This window comes from Dipodomys spectabilis, unplaced genomic scaffold (assembly GCF_019054845.1).
Source record: "Dipodomys spectabilis isolate Male_0828 unplaced genomic scaffold, ASM1905484v1 ptg000187l, whole genome shotgun sequence".
NCBI classification, from domain to species: Eukaryota; Metazoa; Chordata; class Mammalia; order Rodentia; family Heteromyidae; genus Dipodomys; species Dipodomys spectabilis.
The window spans coordinates 4,113,246-4,134,070 of record NW_024870864.1 but is presented as its reverse complement, the minus strand read 5'-3'; the positions used below and the strand labels follow the sequence as shown (position 1 = coordinate 4,134,070).

Sequence of the window (20,825 nt, the reverse complement as noted above, 5' to 3'; positions counted from 1 at the left end):
AGTAACTAGGATTACCAGCCTGAGCCACCGGTACCTGACTATCTGTTCTTAATGTTGGGAAACCTTCAAACTGTCTTTGCCTCCTTCTATCCCCATGTCCTTGAAAAGTGGCCATATTTTTAGCTGTACTGAAATGGTACTTATGAAGGTCCTTAGTGACCAAGAAGGCAAACCTCCTAGCCTCTACTCATCCTCCATCTCTCTTCATCTTTTATAGCTTGTATGACTAATCTTTAAATCCTAATGCTCATTTCCCACTCCTGCCAAACAGCAGCACTGACATGGCTCTTAGCAATCAGATTCTGTAGAACAAGCCTCAAGTTATCTTCCTCCTAGATTAGAATGCTTCTATGCCCTCAAGCAGTTCTGAGTCAAGATTGCTTAATTTCCACTCACATGCCCCTTCCATTCAATGACTGTCACCATGAAGATAACTGTCACCTGACCACAGCTCTCACTTGGTCATCCAAGACACTCAATGGATTCTTAGTATCTACTGAATATAGTGTCCCTCTACTCCAAAAATCCAAACCTAGATTCCCCAGTCCCTGGCTTTCTATGAGAGCTCATTTCTTGTCATATTTTTGCCTTACCCTTGTACCTAGACACAATCAAAGACAGCATTCAGCTGTCTGTGTCACACACTGTCTGGGCCAGCACAAGGAAGCGGCTCAATAAATACTTGAGCAGAAAAAGAATATGATAAATAATCAAAAGATGATGCCAAGTTCTAAGTTCATGAGGAAGAAGCTTCCTAAATATTTGTTCTTCCCTATAGAGTCTAAGGTTGTGGCTTTTCCAAGGAAGTGTACAGAAGATGAAGAAATCGCCCTGCAGCCTTACATTGCAAGACTGAAAGTTTTACTTGAAAGCAGACACTAGTTCAGGTTTCTGGGTAGAAGGTACTTTTGAGCTGAGCTTCTGTGGCTCATACCTATAATCCTAGCTATTCTGGAGGTGAAGATCTGAGGATTGTGGTTCAAAACTAGTCCAGAAAGGGAAGTACAGTTAACTAGCAGAAAGCCAGAAGTGGAGCCATGGCTCAAGTGGTAGAAGCCCAAGCTTGAGTGAAAAACTATGGGATAGCAGTGCAGTATCCCTGAGTTCAAGCCTCAGTACTGGCACGCACACACACACACACACACACACACACACACACACACAAGATAGTAATGAAACAATAAAACATAAAGGCTATTAGATGATTGGGATGAATATATGTATATTTTTTACTCTTATCAGGTTTTTCTAATAAGAAATCAGTTCTCATTTAAGTTGAATCTTTTGGGTATTTTCCCAATATGATTTCAATTTACTTTTCCACTAGCTGGGAGCAGTTTTTATATATATAGTGCTAAATCCACATCTTGCTAGAAGAGTAAGAGCCCAGCTCCCCAATGTGTCTAAATATCACCCTGATGTTATTGCTGAATGGCAGCACAAATGTGGCCAGTGAGATAGGATTCAGGTTAGAAAATTAGAAAAAAATATTTCTAAAAGCATAACAAATTGATGGTTCCTGTGAGTGTTGAACGGAAAGGATTTATCTTTGTGATTGGATCATTTTATGGTGTTTAGGATTTGGATAAAATTGCTAGAATAGAAACATTATGATCCTGATGATTAAAAATAGATTATTTCTATTCTCTGTGTGCTGGGGTTGGAATCTGTATTGATAAGCCACACATTTATGGGACCTTGGCCTGATGGGAACTCCGGCAGCCTTGATGAGATTTGGATACTTGGTTTCTCTAACCCTTCACTTCTTGCTCAGTTGTCTCAAATTTGAATTTTATTTTATTTTTTTTGGGTCCGGTCATGGGGCCTGAACTCTGGGTCTGGGTACTGTCCCTCAGCTCTTCAGCTCAAGGCTAGCGCTCTACCACTTGAGCCACAACGCCACTTCTGGCTTATTCTGCTTATGTGGTGCTGAGGAATTGAACCCAGGGCCTCAGGCATGCAAGGCAAGTGCTCTATCACTAAGCCACCTTCCCAGCCCCTCAAATTTGAATTTTAAATGAAATTAAGTGTAGTAGGTATTGTGGTTCATTCTTATAATCCAAGTAGTCAGGAGGTTGAGGCAGGAAGGCATCAAGATCCAGGAAGTCTGGGCTACATTATGAGAATTGTCTCAAAATTAAAAAAAAAAAAAAAAGTTGGGTACTGATGGTGGCTCCTGCTGTAATTTTAACTATTCAGGCTTAGAAGCAGCCTCGGTGGGAAAGTCCATGAGACTCTCATTTCCAATTAGTCACCAAAAAGCTGGAAGTGGTAGAGCACTAGCCTTGAGCAAAAAAGCTCAGGGACAGTGCGCAGACCCCAGGATTAGTGAGCATGCGCGCACGTGCATGCAATGTGAAAAATGAAATTAAAAATAATCACCTATTTCTTTTTTTTTTCCCTGGTCATGGAGCGTGAACTCTGGGCCTGGGCACTGTCCCTCAGCTCTTCAGCTCAAGGCTAGCACTCTACCACTTGAGCCACAGCACTACTTCTGGCTTTTTCTGCTTATGTGGTAGTGAGGAATTGAACCCAGGGCCTCATGCATGCAAGGCAAGCACTCTACCACTGAGCCACCTTCCCAGTCCCCACCTATTTCTTTTCTCCAAGGAATCGGTAACAGGAATATGGAATAATAGGATACATTATGGGTAAAATAAAAAGCATGGGAATTCCTTTGAATATCGCTTTGATTCTGGAATGTTTTGCTTATATTTGAATTTGCATGTATTAGTGTAAGAAGTGACAGCCCCTCACACACATAAACAAAAATATCAAATCTAGTGTGAGAACACAACGCCTTTTCTCAACAATCAGATCCCTCTCTGCCACCATTAATGTAGAGTAGATCTTGAGAAGACCAAGAATCCAAGGAGGAATGTTCTGCAGCTTTATGGACAAATTTAAGTCTGTCTGTCCCTGTCCTATGGTAGCAGATACCCCTGGTGTCTTGCAGCATCTCAGTCTCAAGAGCAGCTCTACAAAACAGCCTCATTGTTTTTCTTCCTGGAGGACAGGGTGTTACTGTGGAACCAAATTGGTCCCCAGCAGATCCTCCTGTCTCAGCCTCCTAAATGCTGGGATTATAGGTGTACACCATCATGCGCAGTTCACTTATTTCTTTGTCTTGCCTTCTACCTACAGTTTTTCCCCGATGCATTGACTTCCTTCTTTCTGCTTTAACTTCCTCTATGCCTTTTGGCTTCATGGGTTCCCTCCTGGCTTCTGCCTGTTCATTTCTCTGTTTCTGCATCTTCTTCGACAATGAGTATGTATGTCTCAAGCCTTCAGAGGTTAGAGTGGAAAAGTCCTGTTGGTCTTAGTCCAATCATAATCCTTAGGGGGAAAGGGATCCAAATGTTAAAATTCTGTATTCTGTAAGTGGCTGGTTATCTTTGTGACAGAACTACCATAGTTACAAAAAGAACTCCTATGATCTGGCTGTGCTGACAATTTGGTCAATAACAGGAAAATGACACTTGATAAATTTGCCTGCTTGGTGTGCAAAAGAAGCTTCAGCTCACATGGAGCCCACAGAAGGGGAAGCAACAGGAACAAAATGTTCATGGTGATCTAAGGATGGAACAACTGAGAAAGACAATCTTTTCCGGAAATGAGGGTGGGCTGCTGGAGGGTAGCCCACTACTAGGAACCAGAAACAGGAACCCTGTTGGTGAAAGACTTGAATTTCGGTAGAAAACATGCTCCTGTGTTGTAATTCCACTGTGCTCAGGTTTTTCCACACTGCTTTTAAAATTTCTGTACTCCATAATCAGGGAAGGCCTTGCTGACATCCCTTTCGGCTCCAGGACCAGATCTGAATGTTATTCCTCCATTCCATCCCCAGGCACAGCCAGAAGCAGTTCACTCATACAGTGTCCATCTCTGATACACATTTATTACGGACAAATTGCTACCAAGAAAGCCTTTAAGGAAAATCTTAAACTAGGTTTACTATCCTGTGGAGATTACCTCACAATATTTTATTGATACTTCTATAGACCAAGATGTTAGTTTCAAAACATATTTTTTTTTTTTTTGTAGTATTGGAGTTTGACTCAAGGCCTTATACTTGTTAAGCAGACATTTGGATTTTTTTCCTGGGTGCTAAGTACTAGAATTACAGATGTGTGCCACCATGCCTAGCTTCAGGGAGTATTCTTTTTTATTCAGTATAAGGACTCAAACCCAGGGCTCTTCACATGATAGGCACTCTACTGAGAACAGGACTGTAGGTCCTGCTCTATATTCCCAGTAGAGAACATTCGTGGTTTCTTATGCTTTTCCTACCTTTCAATATTGCTTATATAGATACATAATTAAACAAGTCTCTTGAGTGGTATGTTCATAATTCAGGAAAATCTTTTTTTCTCTGGAGATGCCTTAGTTTTCACTACGTTTCACTTCTGAAGTGACATGGCATTTTCAAGGCTCTTGGAGACACTAATCTTAGAACATCCAGTCTTACCCTGAGGAGAGCTACCTTTCTGTACTCTTATTTAGCCCATCCTAAGCCTTATGGAATTACTTCTAGACCACTGTAAGATTTGTTAGAACAAAATAAAGCAAGTCATTGACAAGTTACTTTCTGGGTGCCTTTCTTTGAGACACAGAAGGTATACATACTAGAACAGTTCAGTATGATGAGCATCAGACTTATTTACTTAGGTTAAAATATAGTAACTCTCTAGTTGGCATCAATAACATCAGGCATCTTCTACCCAATCTGTTCATGTTAAAATATTCACCACTGAATATGTTTGTTCTATTGGGAAATCTCCAACGCTCGCCCCTTACTGATACTTAGGTGCAAATTTTCCCACATAGCTTCCATGACTGTCCTGTCTCTTGTGATGCTTCTGTTCATGTCCCCCATGGTCTGTCTATCCTAGCCAGGCACCAGCAATAACAAAGATGCCCCTTGTCTTTATGACCCTGCCCTGGTTAAATGTGCTTCTTTATCTTCTTCTCCACTCAATCTATCTGAATCCTACTCCTGTTCTTTAAGGCTCAGATCAAGTCTTTCTTCTTTCACACAGTCCTTCGGTTTGTCAACAACCATTTGTAAAAGGCTCCCTTGTACGTGGAAAACACCGATGAATACACTGAGACTCTCTGGCTTTGGTACTGGGGATTATGCGCAGGGCCTCACACTTGCTACCACTTGAGCCACTTCACCAGTTCCTTTTTGCATTTTTTTGGGTCAGTTGTGGGGCTTGAACTCAGGGTCTGGGCGCTGTCCCTGAGCTCTTTTGTTAAGGGCTTATGCTTTAAGCTACAGCTCCACTTCTATTTTTTTGAGTGGTTATTTAGAGATAAGAGTCTCATAGGGATTTTTCTGCCTGGGCTGGCTTTGAACCTTGATCCTCAGATCTCAGCCTCCTGAGGAGCTAGGATTACAGGTGTGAGCTACAGGCCTATTGCCTATTTTTTGGATAGGGTCTTACTTTATACCTGGGTCAGTCTGGACTGTGATCCTCCTACTTTCTTGTCCCTGTGTCATTGAAAATGACAGGCAGGTGCTACTGTGCCCCGTGCCCAGCCATTGGTTGCAATGGAGTCTCAGAAACTGTTTTTTAGGCTTTTTTTTGTTGCCAGTACTGGGGCCTGAACTCAGGGCCTGATCTCAGGACCTAGGCACTGTTTCTTAGCTTTTTCATTCAAGGCTGGTGCTGTACAACTTGAGCCACATTTCCAATTCTGGCTTCTTGGTGGTTAATTGGAGATAAGAGTCTCAGAGACATGGCTGGCTTGGAACCATGATCATCAGAAAGAAAACCCAAAGCTCTCTGGCACACAATTCTCTTCTAAACGTATATCAAAGATAATAAAGACAAGCGAGTCAGCTTTAATGATATAGCTAAGGAATGCACAAGGGAAGACCAATTGCCCTAAACTTCATTGGCCATGTTGGCGGAGACCTGCTGCCACACAGAAATGTTGATTGTTCTAACAATGCATGGAAGGGAACTTGTTCCCAATAAGGTAGTTACGTCCATTTAGTATTGGCTTGAAAATTTTTAGCAATTTTTGGTGCACCTTCTATAAATACCACTGGCCACAGCACTTAAGTATGGCAAGATCTTATAATTCCGTCATTAGGTAGTCAAACAAGTCTGGCTTTTCCATGAATAACCTGATAGGTATATTTGAATATCAATATCAATATGAACTAGGAAAGATGTCTGCCCTCCTCCCCCCTCCCCGCCCCCGCAATACTGGAATTTGAACTCAAGACCTAATTCTTGCTAAGGAGACTTTCTACCACTTGAATCTCTCCACCAGACCCTTCTCATGTTCTTATGTTGGTCTTCCTTTCTTTCTTTTCTTCCTTCCTTCCTTTCTTTTTTCTTCCTTCCTTCCTTCCTTTCTTCTTCCTTCCTTCCTTCCTTCCTTCCTTCCTTCCTTCCTTCCTTCCTTCCTTCCTTCCTTTCTTTCTCTCTTTCTCTCTTCATTTTTTTTTTTGGGGGGGGGGGTACCTGAAGCTTGAATAGTGGCCTGGATGCTCTGAGCTTTTGTACTCAAGGCCACCACTCTACTACTTGAGCCTCAGCTCCACTTCCAGCTTTTTGGTATGTCTTGTGACTTTTCTGCCCAGCTTTGAACTATGGTCCTTAGATCTCAGCTTCTTGAGTAGCTAGGATTACTACTGTGTTGATTATTTTTCAAGGTAGGTTTTTATACCCTGGCTGGACTAGAGGTCTACATTCAGTCCTCTCATTTGTGCTTCCTTGTTGCTGAAATGATAGGCACCCAGCCCAAACACTGATTGAGACTGAGTTTCATACTTTTTTTTTTTCTATTTTGCTGGTCCTAGGGCTTGAACTCTGGGCCTGGGCACAGTCCCTGCACTTTTGTGCTCAAGGCTAGGGCTTTATTACTTGAGTCACAGCTCTGCTTCTGGCTTTTTATGGTTAATTGGAGACAAGAATCTCATAAACTTTCCTGCCCAAGCTGGCTTCAAACCATGATCCTTTATTGCAGCCTCCTGAGTACCTAGGATTACAGGCATGTCACCAGCACCTGGTTGAGTCTCATAAACTTTTATGCTTGAGCTGGCCTCAAAACTTCTATTTCCACATCTCCACCTCCAAAGTAGCTAGGATTTTAGACTTTGGACATGGATCCAGTTTAGAATGTTGCCCTTCAAAGATACCTTTGATGAACAAAGCTATGAGGAGGAAGAATAAAAATTTTAAAATATAAACAATTTAGCTCTCCGCTGTCCTTTATATGAATAGACTTAAATGTCTGCATGGAGTTGAATGTAAAATGTGGTGGTTGGTTCTACTTGTATTTGCTCATTAATTTCTTGGACCTATTGTACCTATTATACAACGGAAATGGTTTGTACATAGTGTCTTAAATACTCTGTAGCTAACAAAGGGTTAATAAATATTATGACTGTATCTTGGACCAGGTCCACTATAGCTTCTAGATGTAGGTAAAAGAGCCATGTGTATAAATTAAAAAGAGATGTTTCCTATACCTCTTCATAGACATTTTTTAAAAAAGAGAGGGAGAACAACTTAGTGTGATTCCTTTTGAAGCTCAGACACTAAAGGAAGATGCCATCTGAGCCAGTAGGCAAGACATCAAAATTACATTTATAAACACTCATAAATGATGCAAGTGTGATTGCTAATGCATGGAGGGGTAGAGTAGAAAAGCAGTAGTGATTGTGTTCATTTCTTGGAAACTGATTGATGTAAGCCCCCACCACCAGCTACTCACCCTCAAAGAGATAAAAGGAAAAGATTCATTTCCTGTGTGTGAGCCTGCTTTTAGCTTGAATGTCACTTCCAGGAAGCCTTCCTTGCCCTGAAAAATCTGATTAATGGCCCCATGTTATCTGCTGTCCTAGTACTTCGTTCTTTTGGCACTGTCTTGTAGTTTAATTACTTAGCAGTGTCTCCCAGTAGTCTACCAGCAGCACTCAGCAATGAGGTACCAGTTGCCTCAGTAAGCATAGGCAGAGTAAGCTTCTGTGAGTGAAAAGGTTTGTTGAAAGCTGAACGGCCACACCCTGAAACTTTGCTGGGGACAGAGTAGAGAATGGTGAAGTCGCAGGCAGAACTTGACTACAAGTACACTAACAATGTGAATTAAAGGTCCAGAGGAGGGTAAACAAAAAAACAAAACAGTAGAAGTAGAGAAGAAACAGGAAGGGAAGGCATTGCACACACACACACACACACACACACACACACACACACACACACACACACACACACACAGCCAGGCCTGGCAATGGTGGCTCACACCTGTAATACTATGTAATACTAGTTACTCAGGAGGCTGTGATCTGAGAATAGAGGTTCAAAGCCAGCTCTAGCAGGAAAACCCAGGTAGCTCAAACTCTAGAGCACTTAGAGCAAAAAAGTTCAGGGACACTGTCCAGAACCTGAGTTCAAACCCCATGACCAGCACAAAAAAGAAAAAGGAAAAGAAACAGATTGATAAATTGAAATTGTGGAGTTTGGATCAACTGCTTCTGATTATTAACTAAACAGATGCCTAGATTGTATACTCTGTAACATTAAGATGGATGCATTTTAACCCCTACCTGGGGCATTCTAATTTCTTAAGCAAAATAACAGAAATCCATACTTTTCCTCAGCAATAATATGAGTAGTTTAAGGTGAGGGTAATTGTATTTCCAGATTTCTTAGAAAACCAGCCCTTCTGGGGCTAATTGGAGTAGCAATGAAGTGAAACAAAGGGCCCTAAAAAGGAAGGCCATTGTTTTCTGTTTTCTTTTTGTCTTCTGTTATATTAATCGATGAACCAGAGGGCTGCGGGAATTTCTGCCCTCTTCCCGAATAAACCAGCTGAGTTTTTCCTTCTCCTCGGACATATGTCTCTGCTCATAGAATGTTGGTAAATGCTTTCATTTCCTCCTTTTGCAGAGAAAAAAAAGGAAATTGGAGAGAAATACATCTTTTAAATACTCATCTGCTCAGCAAAATTTTGTCAGTTGCTAAAGATGCGACCAGACATTGTATAGTATAGTGTTATAAAGGTTCCATAATCAGACAGGGATTTGAATTCTGATTTGGCTACTGGTAGTTACCTAAATTACGGTTAGTATCTGCCAAATTATTTAATTTCTCAGGGCCTTGTTTCTTTCTTTATAACATAGGAATAAATAGTGCTTTTTTTTGTGGTTGATCTTGTAGAAGTGCCTTGAGGGCTTTTCCTTCTCTTTCATCAAATGGCAGTAGAATAGTCTGTACCTCTGTCATTAAGATATAGCAAGGACTAGGCTATTCTACTCCTAGGTATTTTAGGAACGATATATCCAACAATATATCAAAAGTGTATCAAGGAATGGACTGTCACTGCTTGTATCTGTATCTGTCAGGAAATCTGTTGCCTGCTTGCTACTCGGAAGTATGTCAGCAACTGCAGAAAACCTGGCTCTCTGTTCCCCAAAGTAGAGAGCAAAGTTGTCATTAGGTATCATAGCAGTCATGCCCAAAGTTTCATCCACAAGAGCTGGATAGTGGACATAGTTGGGGGTCATGGAAGAGGTCATGTGTCTTGTTTGGGACAGTTAACAATGAAAGAAATCTCACCATGGGAAAACCTAGAAACCCATGCATAACAAAATTAAGTATTAACTACTGTATCTTGGAGATTAAAACAAAAAGGAAATTCACTGGCTGGGGGAATTCTGATTGGTGTTACCAGTTTTCAACCTTCAAATTACTGTTCTTTGATCAAGGCATATTTTAATGTATTTATTACCTTGAGAAAGTTTGGCAGGAACAAAGCTGACTCGATCTTTGTCTTACACACACACACACACACACACACACACACACACACACACACACACTCATCTCCTGGGAATTGAACACAGGGCCTGGGTGCTGTCCCTGAGATTCTTTTGCTCAAGGCTAGTGCTTTACCACTTGAGCCACAGTGGCACTTCTGGCTTTTTCTGAGTAGTTTTATTGGAAATAACAGTTTTACAGACTTTCCTGCCCAGGCTGGCTTTGAACTGTGATCCTCAGCTCTCAGCCTCCTTAGTAGCTAGGATTACAGGTGTGAGAGCCACCAGTGCCTGGCTCATATGTGTGTGTGTAAATAAATATATATATATATAAACACATACATATATATATGTGTATATATATGTGCTTTGAAGGATTGTTGTAGGGATTATTGTAGCAGTAAATATAATCATTCAACATCCTTTGAACCCAGGTCTACCACTTGCCAGCTGTGTAGCCTGAGGTAAGCTCTTCAAACTCTGAGCTCCAGTTTCCTCATATGAAAAATGGGGATTCAAAAGATGATTTAAAATTAAAGATCTTAACTCTGTGCTTGATGTATGTAAATATCTAAAAGATGATGTCCTAGTTACTAGTAGCATAAGCCACAGTACAGATACATATATATATTTAAAGAAAAAGCACAATCAGGCTTTCCTTTACAGATAACTGTTTGGGTCAAACCTTATGGAATGGTAACAGGTCAGAATATGGCTCAGGAGGAAGGGGTAGAATAGCGTGGTGTTCTCAGTGAAACAATGTACATTTAAATCCTAATGGGCCCCCCACCACTCTACAGTTGCTTAAACTAATTTTCTGAATCCCGGTCTCCTCGTCCTTAATTTGGGGATAAAGATACCGATCGCTAGGGCCGCCAGTGAGACGGGTGCTCAGGACTGCGGGGCCCCGGTAGCTTTTGTTGGATTAGGGTCGGAGTTGTCATCTGGACTGTGTTGCCTAGGCTGGATGGCGAGCAGGACAGGTCCCAAGGCTGGAGGAAGAGGCCGGAGAGGCGCAGGCGCGCGCCGGGGGCTAACCCGGGCCTTTGTTGGCAGCTGAAGCTGCCTCCACACTGGCAGGAAAGGATTAAAGCCAGATGTGGCGTCGGGAGCTCCTGGAGCGCCCCGACGCGCGGCCGAAGACCGAAATACAGCTGCAGACCCCGTTGAAGCATCAAATCCAAGTAGAAGGACTCAGGTGCCTTATATAGGCTGTTTGACGGCGCCCTTGAGTGACAGCTGGGCGGACCACTGGCGGCGAAGAAAGGGCGCGTGGTGGCCGGCGTGCAGGCGCCGGCGGCCAATGGCTGGCGGGGTCGCGGGCGGAGCCGGGGGCGGAGCTCGGGCTCAGCGTTAGGGGCGGAGCTACACGGGGAGGGCGGGGCGGCCGGGAGCGGCGGAGGCGGCGGCGAAGGCAGCGACGCAGGCAGCGGCGGTTCTAACTGCTCTGCCCGCCGTAGCGGCAGAAGTGCCCACGCCAGGGGCAGGTGAGGGGCTCTCGAAGGCGGCGCGCGGAGGCCCGGCGAGGGGAGCTCGGGGCAGCTGCGCGGAGGGGCACGGGGTTGAGGGGCGGCGCCGGCGGCCGGGTTCTGAGGCGCCCGGATTGCGGGAGATCCACCTGCTGGTAACGGAGCCGCCCGCGCCGCGGCTGGGCCGGGCCGGGCCGGGCCGGGCCGGGCGCCGGGCTCCCCCGGGCTGCCGGCTCCTCAGGAGCGCGAGGCCGGCCGGGGTCACCCGCCTGGTCTCTCCTTGGCCCCTCGGAGCCGCGCGCTCTCCCGGTGGCCTGCCTGGCGCCTCGTGCGTGGCTGGCGGTCTCGGGACTCGCTGACTTTGGGGGAAAGTGGAGCAAAGTGTGCCTGGACGTGGGGGGGCACGGAGCGGGAGGGACTATTGCCTGCGGGCCCCGGCGGCCGGCGGGCCCTAGTCCGGAGTCGGCGCTTTGGGGCAGGTGGGGAGGGGGTTGCTTCCGCCGTGGGGACGGGGCGCACGGCCGGCGGGAGCGACACCCGCCGTCCCGCGGTGGGAGCTCCCTCGGCTCTCCTCGCTGCTCCCCAGGCCTCGGTCCCCCCAGGTCCGGAGGCAGCCGCCAGCAGGACCGGCTGGATCTGGGTGGTTTCTCTTAAGGTGTGCGGGATGACATCTGAGAAGCGTGCTTTTGTGATGGGGCACCGGGAATCCTCACGCTCCCGCTTTTATTTCTGGCAACGTTGAGACTATGTGGAGCCTGTTCATTGCTTACATTTTTCGGATTGCGAAATAGAAGTAGGCACCCATGTACGGTCCTGATCCATTCCCGCTGCTTTATTGCTGACGGACATAGATGGTTTGATAGAACGATCAGCAGCGACCCAGTCATTCGTTTGAATGTTAAGGGAAAAAAAAAATCTAAATTTACAATTAAGTAATTGGCCCTTTGTGGTCGATTGTCTCTTTTCCGGACTGTTTTAAAAAACAGTTTTACTAACAGGTAATGGTGACATATGTTTCTTTAACCTACAAGTGTAAATTCGAAAATGCACTGGAATGGAGAAATTATGTAAGCTAGATTAAGGAACTAATCCTTTATAAATGGGAAAGAAATGATATTTTACGTAATTGGGGTGTATGAAGTTGTACGGATTTACATCATGATTGTGGATAGCATGAATTGAGGCTTTTATTCCTGAGGTACCTCTTTTATTGTTCATTCTATGGGTTGCTGACTGAGGAATATGCCAAATGTTGAGTAAAGTATTCTCAGAACCGTGGAACATACTGAGTATTTTAGGGAACTTTTAAAAATGAAGGTTTTGTAGCCAGTAATGTAAGACTCTTGCCATATAAGATTGACACAAGATTAAGTCTGTTAACAAAACTGGTATTTTATTCTGAGAAAGTTCCTTTCATCTTCCATTCATTTGGTGAAATGACTAGTGATTTTTTTTCCATTACCTTTTTTTTGTTGTTGTTGTTTAAAGATTTGTATTTGTTAAGTGATGGTCTTTTAGTGATACTACATTCAAGTGTTTGCAAATGTGGACACTGATAAAAATTATAGGTCACCTGTGCCTAACAAGTCAGCCTGTGAGCTGCCTGTTTATGTTCTCTAAGTATGTAGCTTGTTAAATTTTGCCCTCATCTGGAGATTTCATTCACTTGTGCTGTGCAGTTAAACTTCATCCATTTAGAAATTCTAATTAAAAATGCATGACTGCATTCATACAGAGTAAAATGCTCTTGTCTTTTTCTTGTGAAATTTCAAGTTTCCTTACTGAAGTCTATTCCTTTTTGTTTGTTGTGTGTGTCCTGGGTCTTGAGCTAAGGGCTGCAGTGCTGGTGCTGAGCTTTTTTGCTCAAGGCTATATTAGTCTATCACTTGAACCTCACAACTGTACCTCTGGCTTTTTTGGTAGTTAATTGGAGAAGTCCATAAGGGTAGTCCATAAGACTACCCTGCCTGTGCTAGCTTTGTACTATGATCCTCAGATCTCAGCATCCTGAGTAGGATTATAGGCATGAGCCACTGAGCCTAACTGATTCTAACTATCTTCTTATAATCAGGGTTTACTAATTCCTGGACCCAGTACTTACTATTCCTTATGCTTTTCATGTATTATGGCTAATACATCTATAGTATTGTTTTATGTTTGAGTATGTTTTTCTCATCTCTATGGAATTATACTTAATTTTTTCTAGCTTTATTTGTACTAAAACTTAAAAAATATCCTTAACTATAGAAGATGAATTATATTTGCTCTTAGCAACACAAACTTGAAGTGAGAAGTCTTAGGAACCACTTTTGCTCAGAAATTTGTTTATAGTTGTGTTTAGATTTGAAAATTGCTGTGAAGTTCGCTGTGAAGTTAGATCCATGTTTGTTATAGAATATACAACATTTCAAAAGTTCACTGTTTTTTTTTTTTTTTTTTTTTGGTGCTGGTCCTAGGGCTGAACCTAGGCCTGGGTGCTGTCCCTGGGCATTTGTGCTCAAGGCTAGCACTCTACCACTTGAATCACAGCTCCACTTCTGTCTTTTTGGTGATTAATTGGAGATAAGAGTCTCAGGGACTTTACTGCTTGGGCTGGCTTTGAACCTGGATCCTAAGATCTCAGCATCCCAAGCAGTTAGGATTACAGGTGGTGAGTCTCTGGTGCCCAGTACAATTTCATTTTATTGTTGGGCAAAACTAACATGCCTGGAAGATTCCTCAATTATACCTGAGCCTTAGAGTGTCCCCTGGTACTATTGTTTATATTGCTGAGATGTAGGTAGCTGAATTTGAGGGGAAAAAAGTGGTAGATAAGAGCTTGAACTTCTTTTTTTTTTTTTTTTTTGCTGTTGTTGTTTTTTTTTTTTTTTCTTTCTTTCTTTCTTTTTTTTTTTTTTTAAATTTTATTTTATTTTATTTGAGAACATACTGTACAGAGGGGTTACAATTACATGGGCAGGATAATGCATACATTTCTTACCAAGCATTGCAGCCTCCTCCTTTGTTTACCCTTCACCTAAGAGCTTGAACTTCTGAGTCATACAACAAAACCCCTGGGTTTGTTTCCTTATGTGCAAAATAAGGCTAATAATGTTTGTCACACAGGATTTTGTAAAGATTGAAACCATACAATGGACTCAGCACATAGGAAACATCTAGTGAATTGTATTGCTGTCATCATCCTTATTATCAGTAATATGCCTCCATGATTTTTCTTTGCTAGATTTCTAGTAATGTTCAGTGGAAAGCAGCTGAGGTGGTAGTTTTTGAATTGCCTGGAAATGGCTGCTTTAATCCACTATGCTCTTTCACTGAGAGAATTGTCCCTTGGGTTTATTAGGAATTTTTAGAGGTGCATTAACTTACCCCACTAGAATTCATTTAGTATATTAGCAAGACCATCTTCTGGTACCCTTGAGACCACCGAAATCAAAGCACATCTTGCATTGCCTGAAAGGCCTCTGGGGAATGAGGCCAGTTATGCGGGGTAGACTGAACCAAGGCTGGCTGCATTTGCTTGTTTGATTTTTTTTTTTTTAATGCAGTGAACATTTATTGAGAATTTATTATATGTGGGCACTATGGTTAAGTACTTGTTTTTTCTTTGAGATAGGGTCTTGCTGTGTAACCCAGTCTGGCCTGAAGCTTGCTTTATAGTTCAAGCTGGCCTTGAACTTGTGATCCTCCTGCCTCAGCCTCCAGAATGCTGAGATTCCAGATGTGCATCACCACATCAGATTATACTTAACATACTTCCAACAACCCCATTTCTTTCTATTTTTCTTAGCAGTTTTGGTAGATAAAGATCTCAATTTCCTGAGTTAAAGCAATACAAATGACTAATGGGCCCTAGCTGAGAATATCATTGGAAAAAACAGGATTTGTTTTATGATAATAATAAATAGTATTAACAACTGTAACTTTGTACTGTTGATAATTTGTGAAAGAGGAGACAGGACCTGTAGTTTTCTTATTACATAGATGAAAGTTGGAACTCTGGATAGGAGACCTGCTGAGAGTCATATTGGAGCTGTAGCTGGGATTCAGGTCTTTTAACCCTAAAAAATATTGTAGTTTGTCAATTTTCTTATTTTTTTAAAAAAATATTGTTTGTTATTTAGTTTGAGGAGTCTGGAGATGGTTACTCAGAGCAGTTTTCTCTTTAGTCGGGTAACTCTCACAGACAAAAGCAAACTGGCAAGGAAGGAATATAGTTTGAAGCTTTTTTCCTTGAGGAGGACTATATAATTCTATTGTGTTAAATGAGTGGTTTAAGCTGGGTGTCGGTGGCTCACTCTTGGTCTGTAATCCTAGCTATTCAGGAGGCTGAGATCTGAGGATCGGGGTTCAAAACCAGCCTGGGCAGGAAAGTCTGTGAGATGCTTATCTCGAATAAACCACCAGAAAACTGGAAGTCGTGCTGTGGCTGAAGTGGTAGAGTTCTGGCCTTGAGCTGAAGAACTCAGGGACGGCACCCAGGTCCAAGTTCAAGCTCCATTACTGACAAGAAAAAAGGAGTTGTTTAGTTTTACGGATGATTTCATAAACTATAGTCCTATCAAAAGTCTGTCTATAATGTTGAATAATAGAGACTTATGTATTACATTCTTAAACAAGATTTTCTTTCTCTTTCCCTCCTGAACAGGAAAAAAACCCTGAGACATCAGCATTTGAAAACTGCGAAGACAATCCTGAGTAGCAATTGTGAATGGGATTGCTGGTAGACACCTTCTGCCAAGCATCTGAAATGAACATCTCTTACCAAGCCAGAAGTACTGGATTCAGTTGACTTCAGGCTAAAAAGAAGAGTCTTGGTTGTCATCACAAACATATGAACCAGTGTGATGGTGAAATGAGATGAGGCTCCGAAATGGAACTGTAGCCACTGCTTTAGTATTTATCACATCGTTCCTTACTTTATCCTGGTACACTACATGGCAAAATGGGAAGGGTAAGGAAGATGGCTCTGGAAATGTGTATGAAGTACAACAGGCTTTTGGTGTGTGTGTGTGTGTGTGTGTGTGTAAGTGTGCATGTGCATGCACATGCTTAGCTTGGGCTTAAACTCAGGGCCTGGGTGCTGTCCCTAAGCTTTTTTTGCTCAAGGCTAGAGCTCTATCACTTGAGACACAGCTCTACATCTACCTGGCTTTTGATAGTTAATTGGAGATGAGAGACTCATGGACTTCCCTGCCTGAGTTGGCTTTGAATTGTGATCTTCAGCTCTTAGTCTCCTGAGGAGATTACAGGCATGAGCCACTGAAACTTGGCTGGCTTTTGACTTACTCATTGATGCAGAAATGCTTATGTTCAATATAATAGCAAGCTGCATGTTGCTTGCTTTCTGCTGGAAGTTTACTTGAAACAAAAACAGTATTCTTGGACAGAGGGAATAGAATATCTATGGGATTTATTTTTTAATTTTTTATAATTGCACTTAGAAAAACATACTGATCAGTGGTATATAGTACACTGGACAGCTAAGTGGAATGACAGTGACTTTTATTTTGGCCTAAAAAAAACTAATCACAGTAAATGTTTAATAATCTCTCTTGGTCTGGGCATTGTATAAAGCACTTAAAAAAAGACACATTCAGGGTCTTCATGAAGTTTACGTGTTGATTACACTAGTGATTTGACATTATACAGTTAATCAGTTAAACTGAATGCCTTGAAAAATTGCTCTTTAAAAGTATTTAAGAAGTGGGTGAGGAAAATTCTCATTGGAATATTAAAAAATATCAAAAGAGTTTTAATTTCTTCTACTAAGACAACCTACTAAAGGTAGGTTGTCTGCCATTTGGATTTCATGATGCATTTCTTCTCCCTAACCCACCATAGGCCCCCTCCCTTTTTTTTTTTTTGAAGAGAAAGTATTTAGAATAAATTCCTTTTACCTGTCTCCTTATATTTAAGGAATGTTGACAGCAAGAAAGGTGGAGAGGCAGAGCATTTGAAGATGCTATTGTTCTCCTCATTCATGTCACAACTGAAAGGACTGTTGGATGACCAGTATATTTCTGATGTATATCTATATAAACATATTACATATATACTCTGTCCATATATATTTTATGTGTTATATATATAAAATAAGCAGATACAAACGAATACGAACTGCTTTTGGCAAGTATGGTATTCTTTTCTCTTTTTTTTTGTCTGAGTTGGGCTCTAATTTTGGGCTACTTAGGGAAAAATAAGCCAAAAATTTGCTAAAGACAAATGTATATTTGTACACAAAATATTGAGTGATCTCAGGGTTTTTTGTTTTGTTTTGGGCAGTACAGGAGCTTTGATTCAGGCAGGACCTTGTGCTTGCTAAGTGAGTGCTCTACTACTTGAGCTACAACTCTCGACAGATTTCATTTTTTGTTTCAAGTGAAAATAATTATTAAGAAGACTCTTGAATACTTCATTTACTCTATTGTTTGTCCTAGGCACAAATAAAATAAATGTCTGCTAAAAAGTCTGCTTACTATGTAAGAGAATTTACCATAGCAAAAGTTTACTTTTTTTTTCAAAATCAAAAAACTTACCTATTCAGAAAATTATAGTAATGGAGAAATTGACTCAACTCTCTGTATCTGATTGAAGAGAGAAATTTTTGGACTTTCCATTTTATTGATCTTGTGTCTTAGATAAAGGCATTAGAAACATTTTTTTTCCTTATAAAGCTGTTTTTAACATCAAAATGAATTTGAAGAATGTAAAGGTTCTTTATATGATCATTACCCTTTGAATAGCTCTATTTCTTTTTTCATCAATGGTAATTAATATGATGTACAATATATAATATTTAAAATGAACATATCACAATATATAAGATAAAGGAGAAAATTATTCTCATCACATTTGTGAATTCTAGTAACATACAAACTGATTTGTACAACCATATACTAATATAGAATAAGCAGGGTGTCAGTGGCTAAAACCTATAATCCTAGCTACCTAGAAGACTGAGACAGGAATATCAAAGTTTGGACCTAACCCAGGCAAACAAATATATAAGACTCTTAACTCTGATAACTAGCAAAACATTGGAAATCAAACCAGAGCTCAAGTGGTAGTAGCTCTACTGTTTCTGTACATGCTCTTCTGCTTAATGTTTTGTCCAAACTCTTTCAGGGATCAACACAGGTCTTCTGTTATGGTTGTGTAAAAAATCCCCTGTGTTGAATTGCTGTTATTTAGGCAACCACTCTAACTGTATAGTATTTGGATTTCTTTCTAGACAGTTTAGACAGGCAGCCTGGATTCTCTAGGGCAGGCCAGATTTCACATGTTCAATTCTGTGTGCTCTGATTTTTGTTATGAAGGTATGACTTACATAATCATTGAGATTGCTGGACTGATAATTTTGTCATTCTTTCATTAGTCCCTTGCACAAATCTGTCCTGTGCCTAGCACTATTATGCATATGAAAAGAATAAGAAGCATAATGCCTTTGAGCAGGGACTAGGAAGGAGAGAATTCATTTAATCATATGATGCCAACAGATAGATGAGATAGAGGCAATGTTTCTAAACATATGTATCTGTCATTTAACAGGTTTACATGACATGAATCTTATAAAGAAAAGAACTCTGGGAAATATTGCTTTTCCTTTGTAGATGAGGAAATCAAGGCAAAGTGGTTGAGGCCATGCGTTAAGTGGTAGAGTTGCTTGAATTCAGGGAGGCAGATTTCAGAGTTTGTGTTCTTAGCTATTGAGATATAATTTACAGGCTAAACAAATTCACCCACTTAAGTGTTTCTTACTCTGTTCATTGATAGTGAATCCATTACCACAGTCAATTTTAGAGCACTTTCACCACCTCAAATAATTCTGTTGGGCTAGGGATGTAGGGGAAGGGGAAGATAGGTCAAATGTTTACCTAATATGTGCAGGGCCCTATCTTCCCCCCTCCCCCAGCACTGAAAAAAAATAAAAGGAAACAAAATTCTCTACCCTTTAGATATAACCTCCTTAGGTCTCACCCACTCCTCCTTGCTATACCAGACAGCTACTAATCTGCTCTCTATCTCTGTAAATTTGCTTATTCTGAGTTTTCATAGAAATGGAATTGTATTGTGTGTGGTCTGTTACAACTGCCTTCGTCTTTTCAAGGTTCATCTGTGTTGTGACACTTTTCAATCTTTTTGTTTCTTTTTACAGTGAGTAATGTTCCCATTTGTGGATGAAACATATTTGGCTATCCATTCATACATTGATGGACATTTGGGTTGTTTCTACCTTTTGGCTCTTATGAATGAATAAAAATGTTATAAATATTTTTTATATATTGAGGAATGTGTATATGCCCATGCATATGTGTGTGTGTGCATGTTTTGGTATGGACATTACATTCAGGTATTTTCCAAGGAGTAGAACTGCTGGATCACATGAGAAACTCTATGATTAATAATTTGAGGAATGGCAGACTATTTATCATAGTGGCTGAATCAGATTGGTTGAAAATTGTACATTTTTAATTCATTATTTTACTTTAATCTATTGTGTTTTTGAATCTGTAATATGTTTCCTGTACACCATATATAAATGGATCATACTTTTTTTGTTGTTGGTTTTGGGGCTTGAACTCAGGGTCTGGGTGCTCTCCCTGGGCATGTTTGTGCTCAAGAATAGTCCTCTACCATTTGACCACAGTGGCAGTTCGGGTTTTTAGTGATTAATTGGAGATATGAGTCTCATGGAGTCTTTTCAGTGTTCACTATGATCCTCATATCTCAGCCTCTAGATTATACTTTTTAAATCCACTCTGACAATCTCTTGCTTTTGATTGGTTTATTTGTATTATTATTATTATTATTTTGTTGGTCATGGGGCTTGAATTCTGGGCCTGGGCACTGTCACTGAGCTCTTTAGCTCAAGGCTAGAGCTCTACCACTTGAGCAGCAGTGCCACTACCGGCTTTTTCTGCTTATATGGTGCTGAGGAACCGAACCCAGGGCCTCATGAATGTGAGACAAGCACACTACCACTGAGCCACCTTCCTAGCCCATTGTTATTTTTGATGTAGTGGGATTTATTTCTGCCATTTTTTTGCATGTCTTATACCTTTTATTTCTGTTTCTCTCCCTCCCTTCCTCTCTCCTTCTTCTTTCCTATGTTCCTTTCTTCACAACCATCCCCCTCCCCCTTTTCTTTCTGTTTTTGGTACAGGTCCTGGGACTTGAACCCAGTGCTTGGGTTCTATCCCTGAGCTTCTCTCCCCCCCCTCCCCCCCCAAGGCTAGCAATCTACTACTTGAGCTGCAACTTTATTTCTGGCTTTTTGATGGTTAATTCGAGATAAGAGTCTCATAGACTTTCCTGCCCCAGCTGGCTTCAAACTCTGATACTAGATATCAGCCTCCTGAGTAGCTAGGATTACAGGCCTGAGTCACCAGCACCTGACTATGCCTTATTTATTCCTTAAAATTTTCCTTCATTGCTTGATTTTTATGACTTTTAGAATTTTTTTTTGTTTTTGCTTTTGTTTGTCATAGTACAAAGGATTGAACTCAGGGACTTATGCCTATTTTTTTTTAGATAGGGGTCTTGTGATAATTTTGCTCAGGCTAGCTTTGAATCATGAA

The 20,825-nt window shown here is 41.3% G+C and overlaps 1 protein-coding gene across 3 annotated transcripts in view; it reads left to right on the top strand.

Moving 5' to 3' along the window:
* The first annotated feature begins 11,182 nt into the window (after positions 1–11,182).
* The window catches only part of Mgat4a (alpha-1,3-mannosyl-glycoprotein 4-beta-N-acetylglucosaminyltransferase A), a 100,433-nt gene continuing 90,790 nt past the window's right edge, over positions 11,183–20,825 (top strand). For 2 of the 3 annotated variants that reach the window (XM_042695464.1, XM_042695462.1), the window contains exons 1-2: positions 11,183–11,265; positions 15,893–16,198. In XM_042695464.1, the coding sequence (XP_042551398.1) occupies positions 16,105–16,198 (94 nt within the window). In that variant the 5' untranslated portion in view covers positions 11,183–11,265; positions 15,893–16,104. Of the gene's footprint in view, positions 11,266–11,351; positions 11,365–15,892; positions 16,199–20,825 lie in introns of those variants that run through there. The other variant, XM_042695463.1, reaches the window with a different exon arrangement.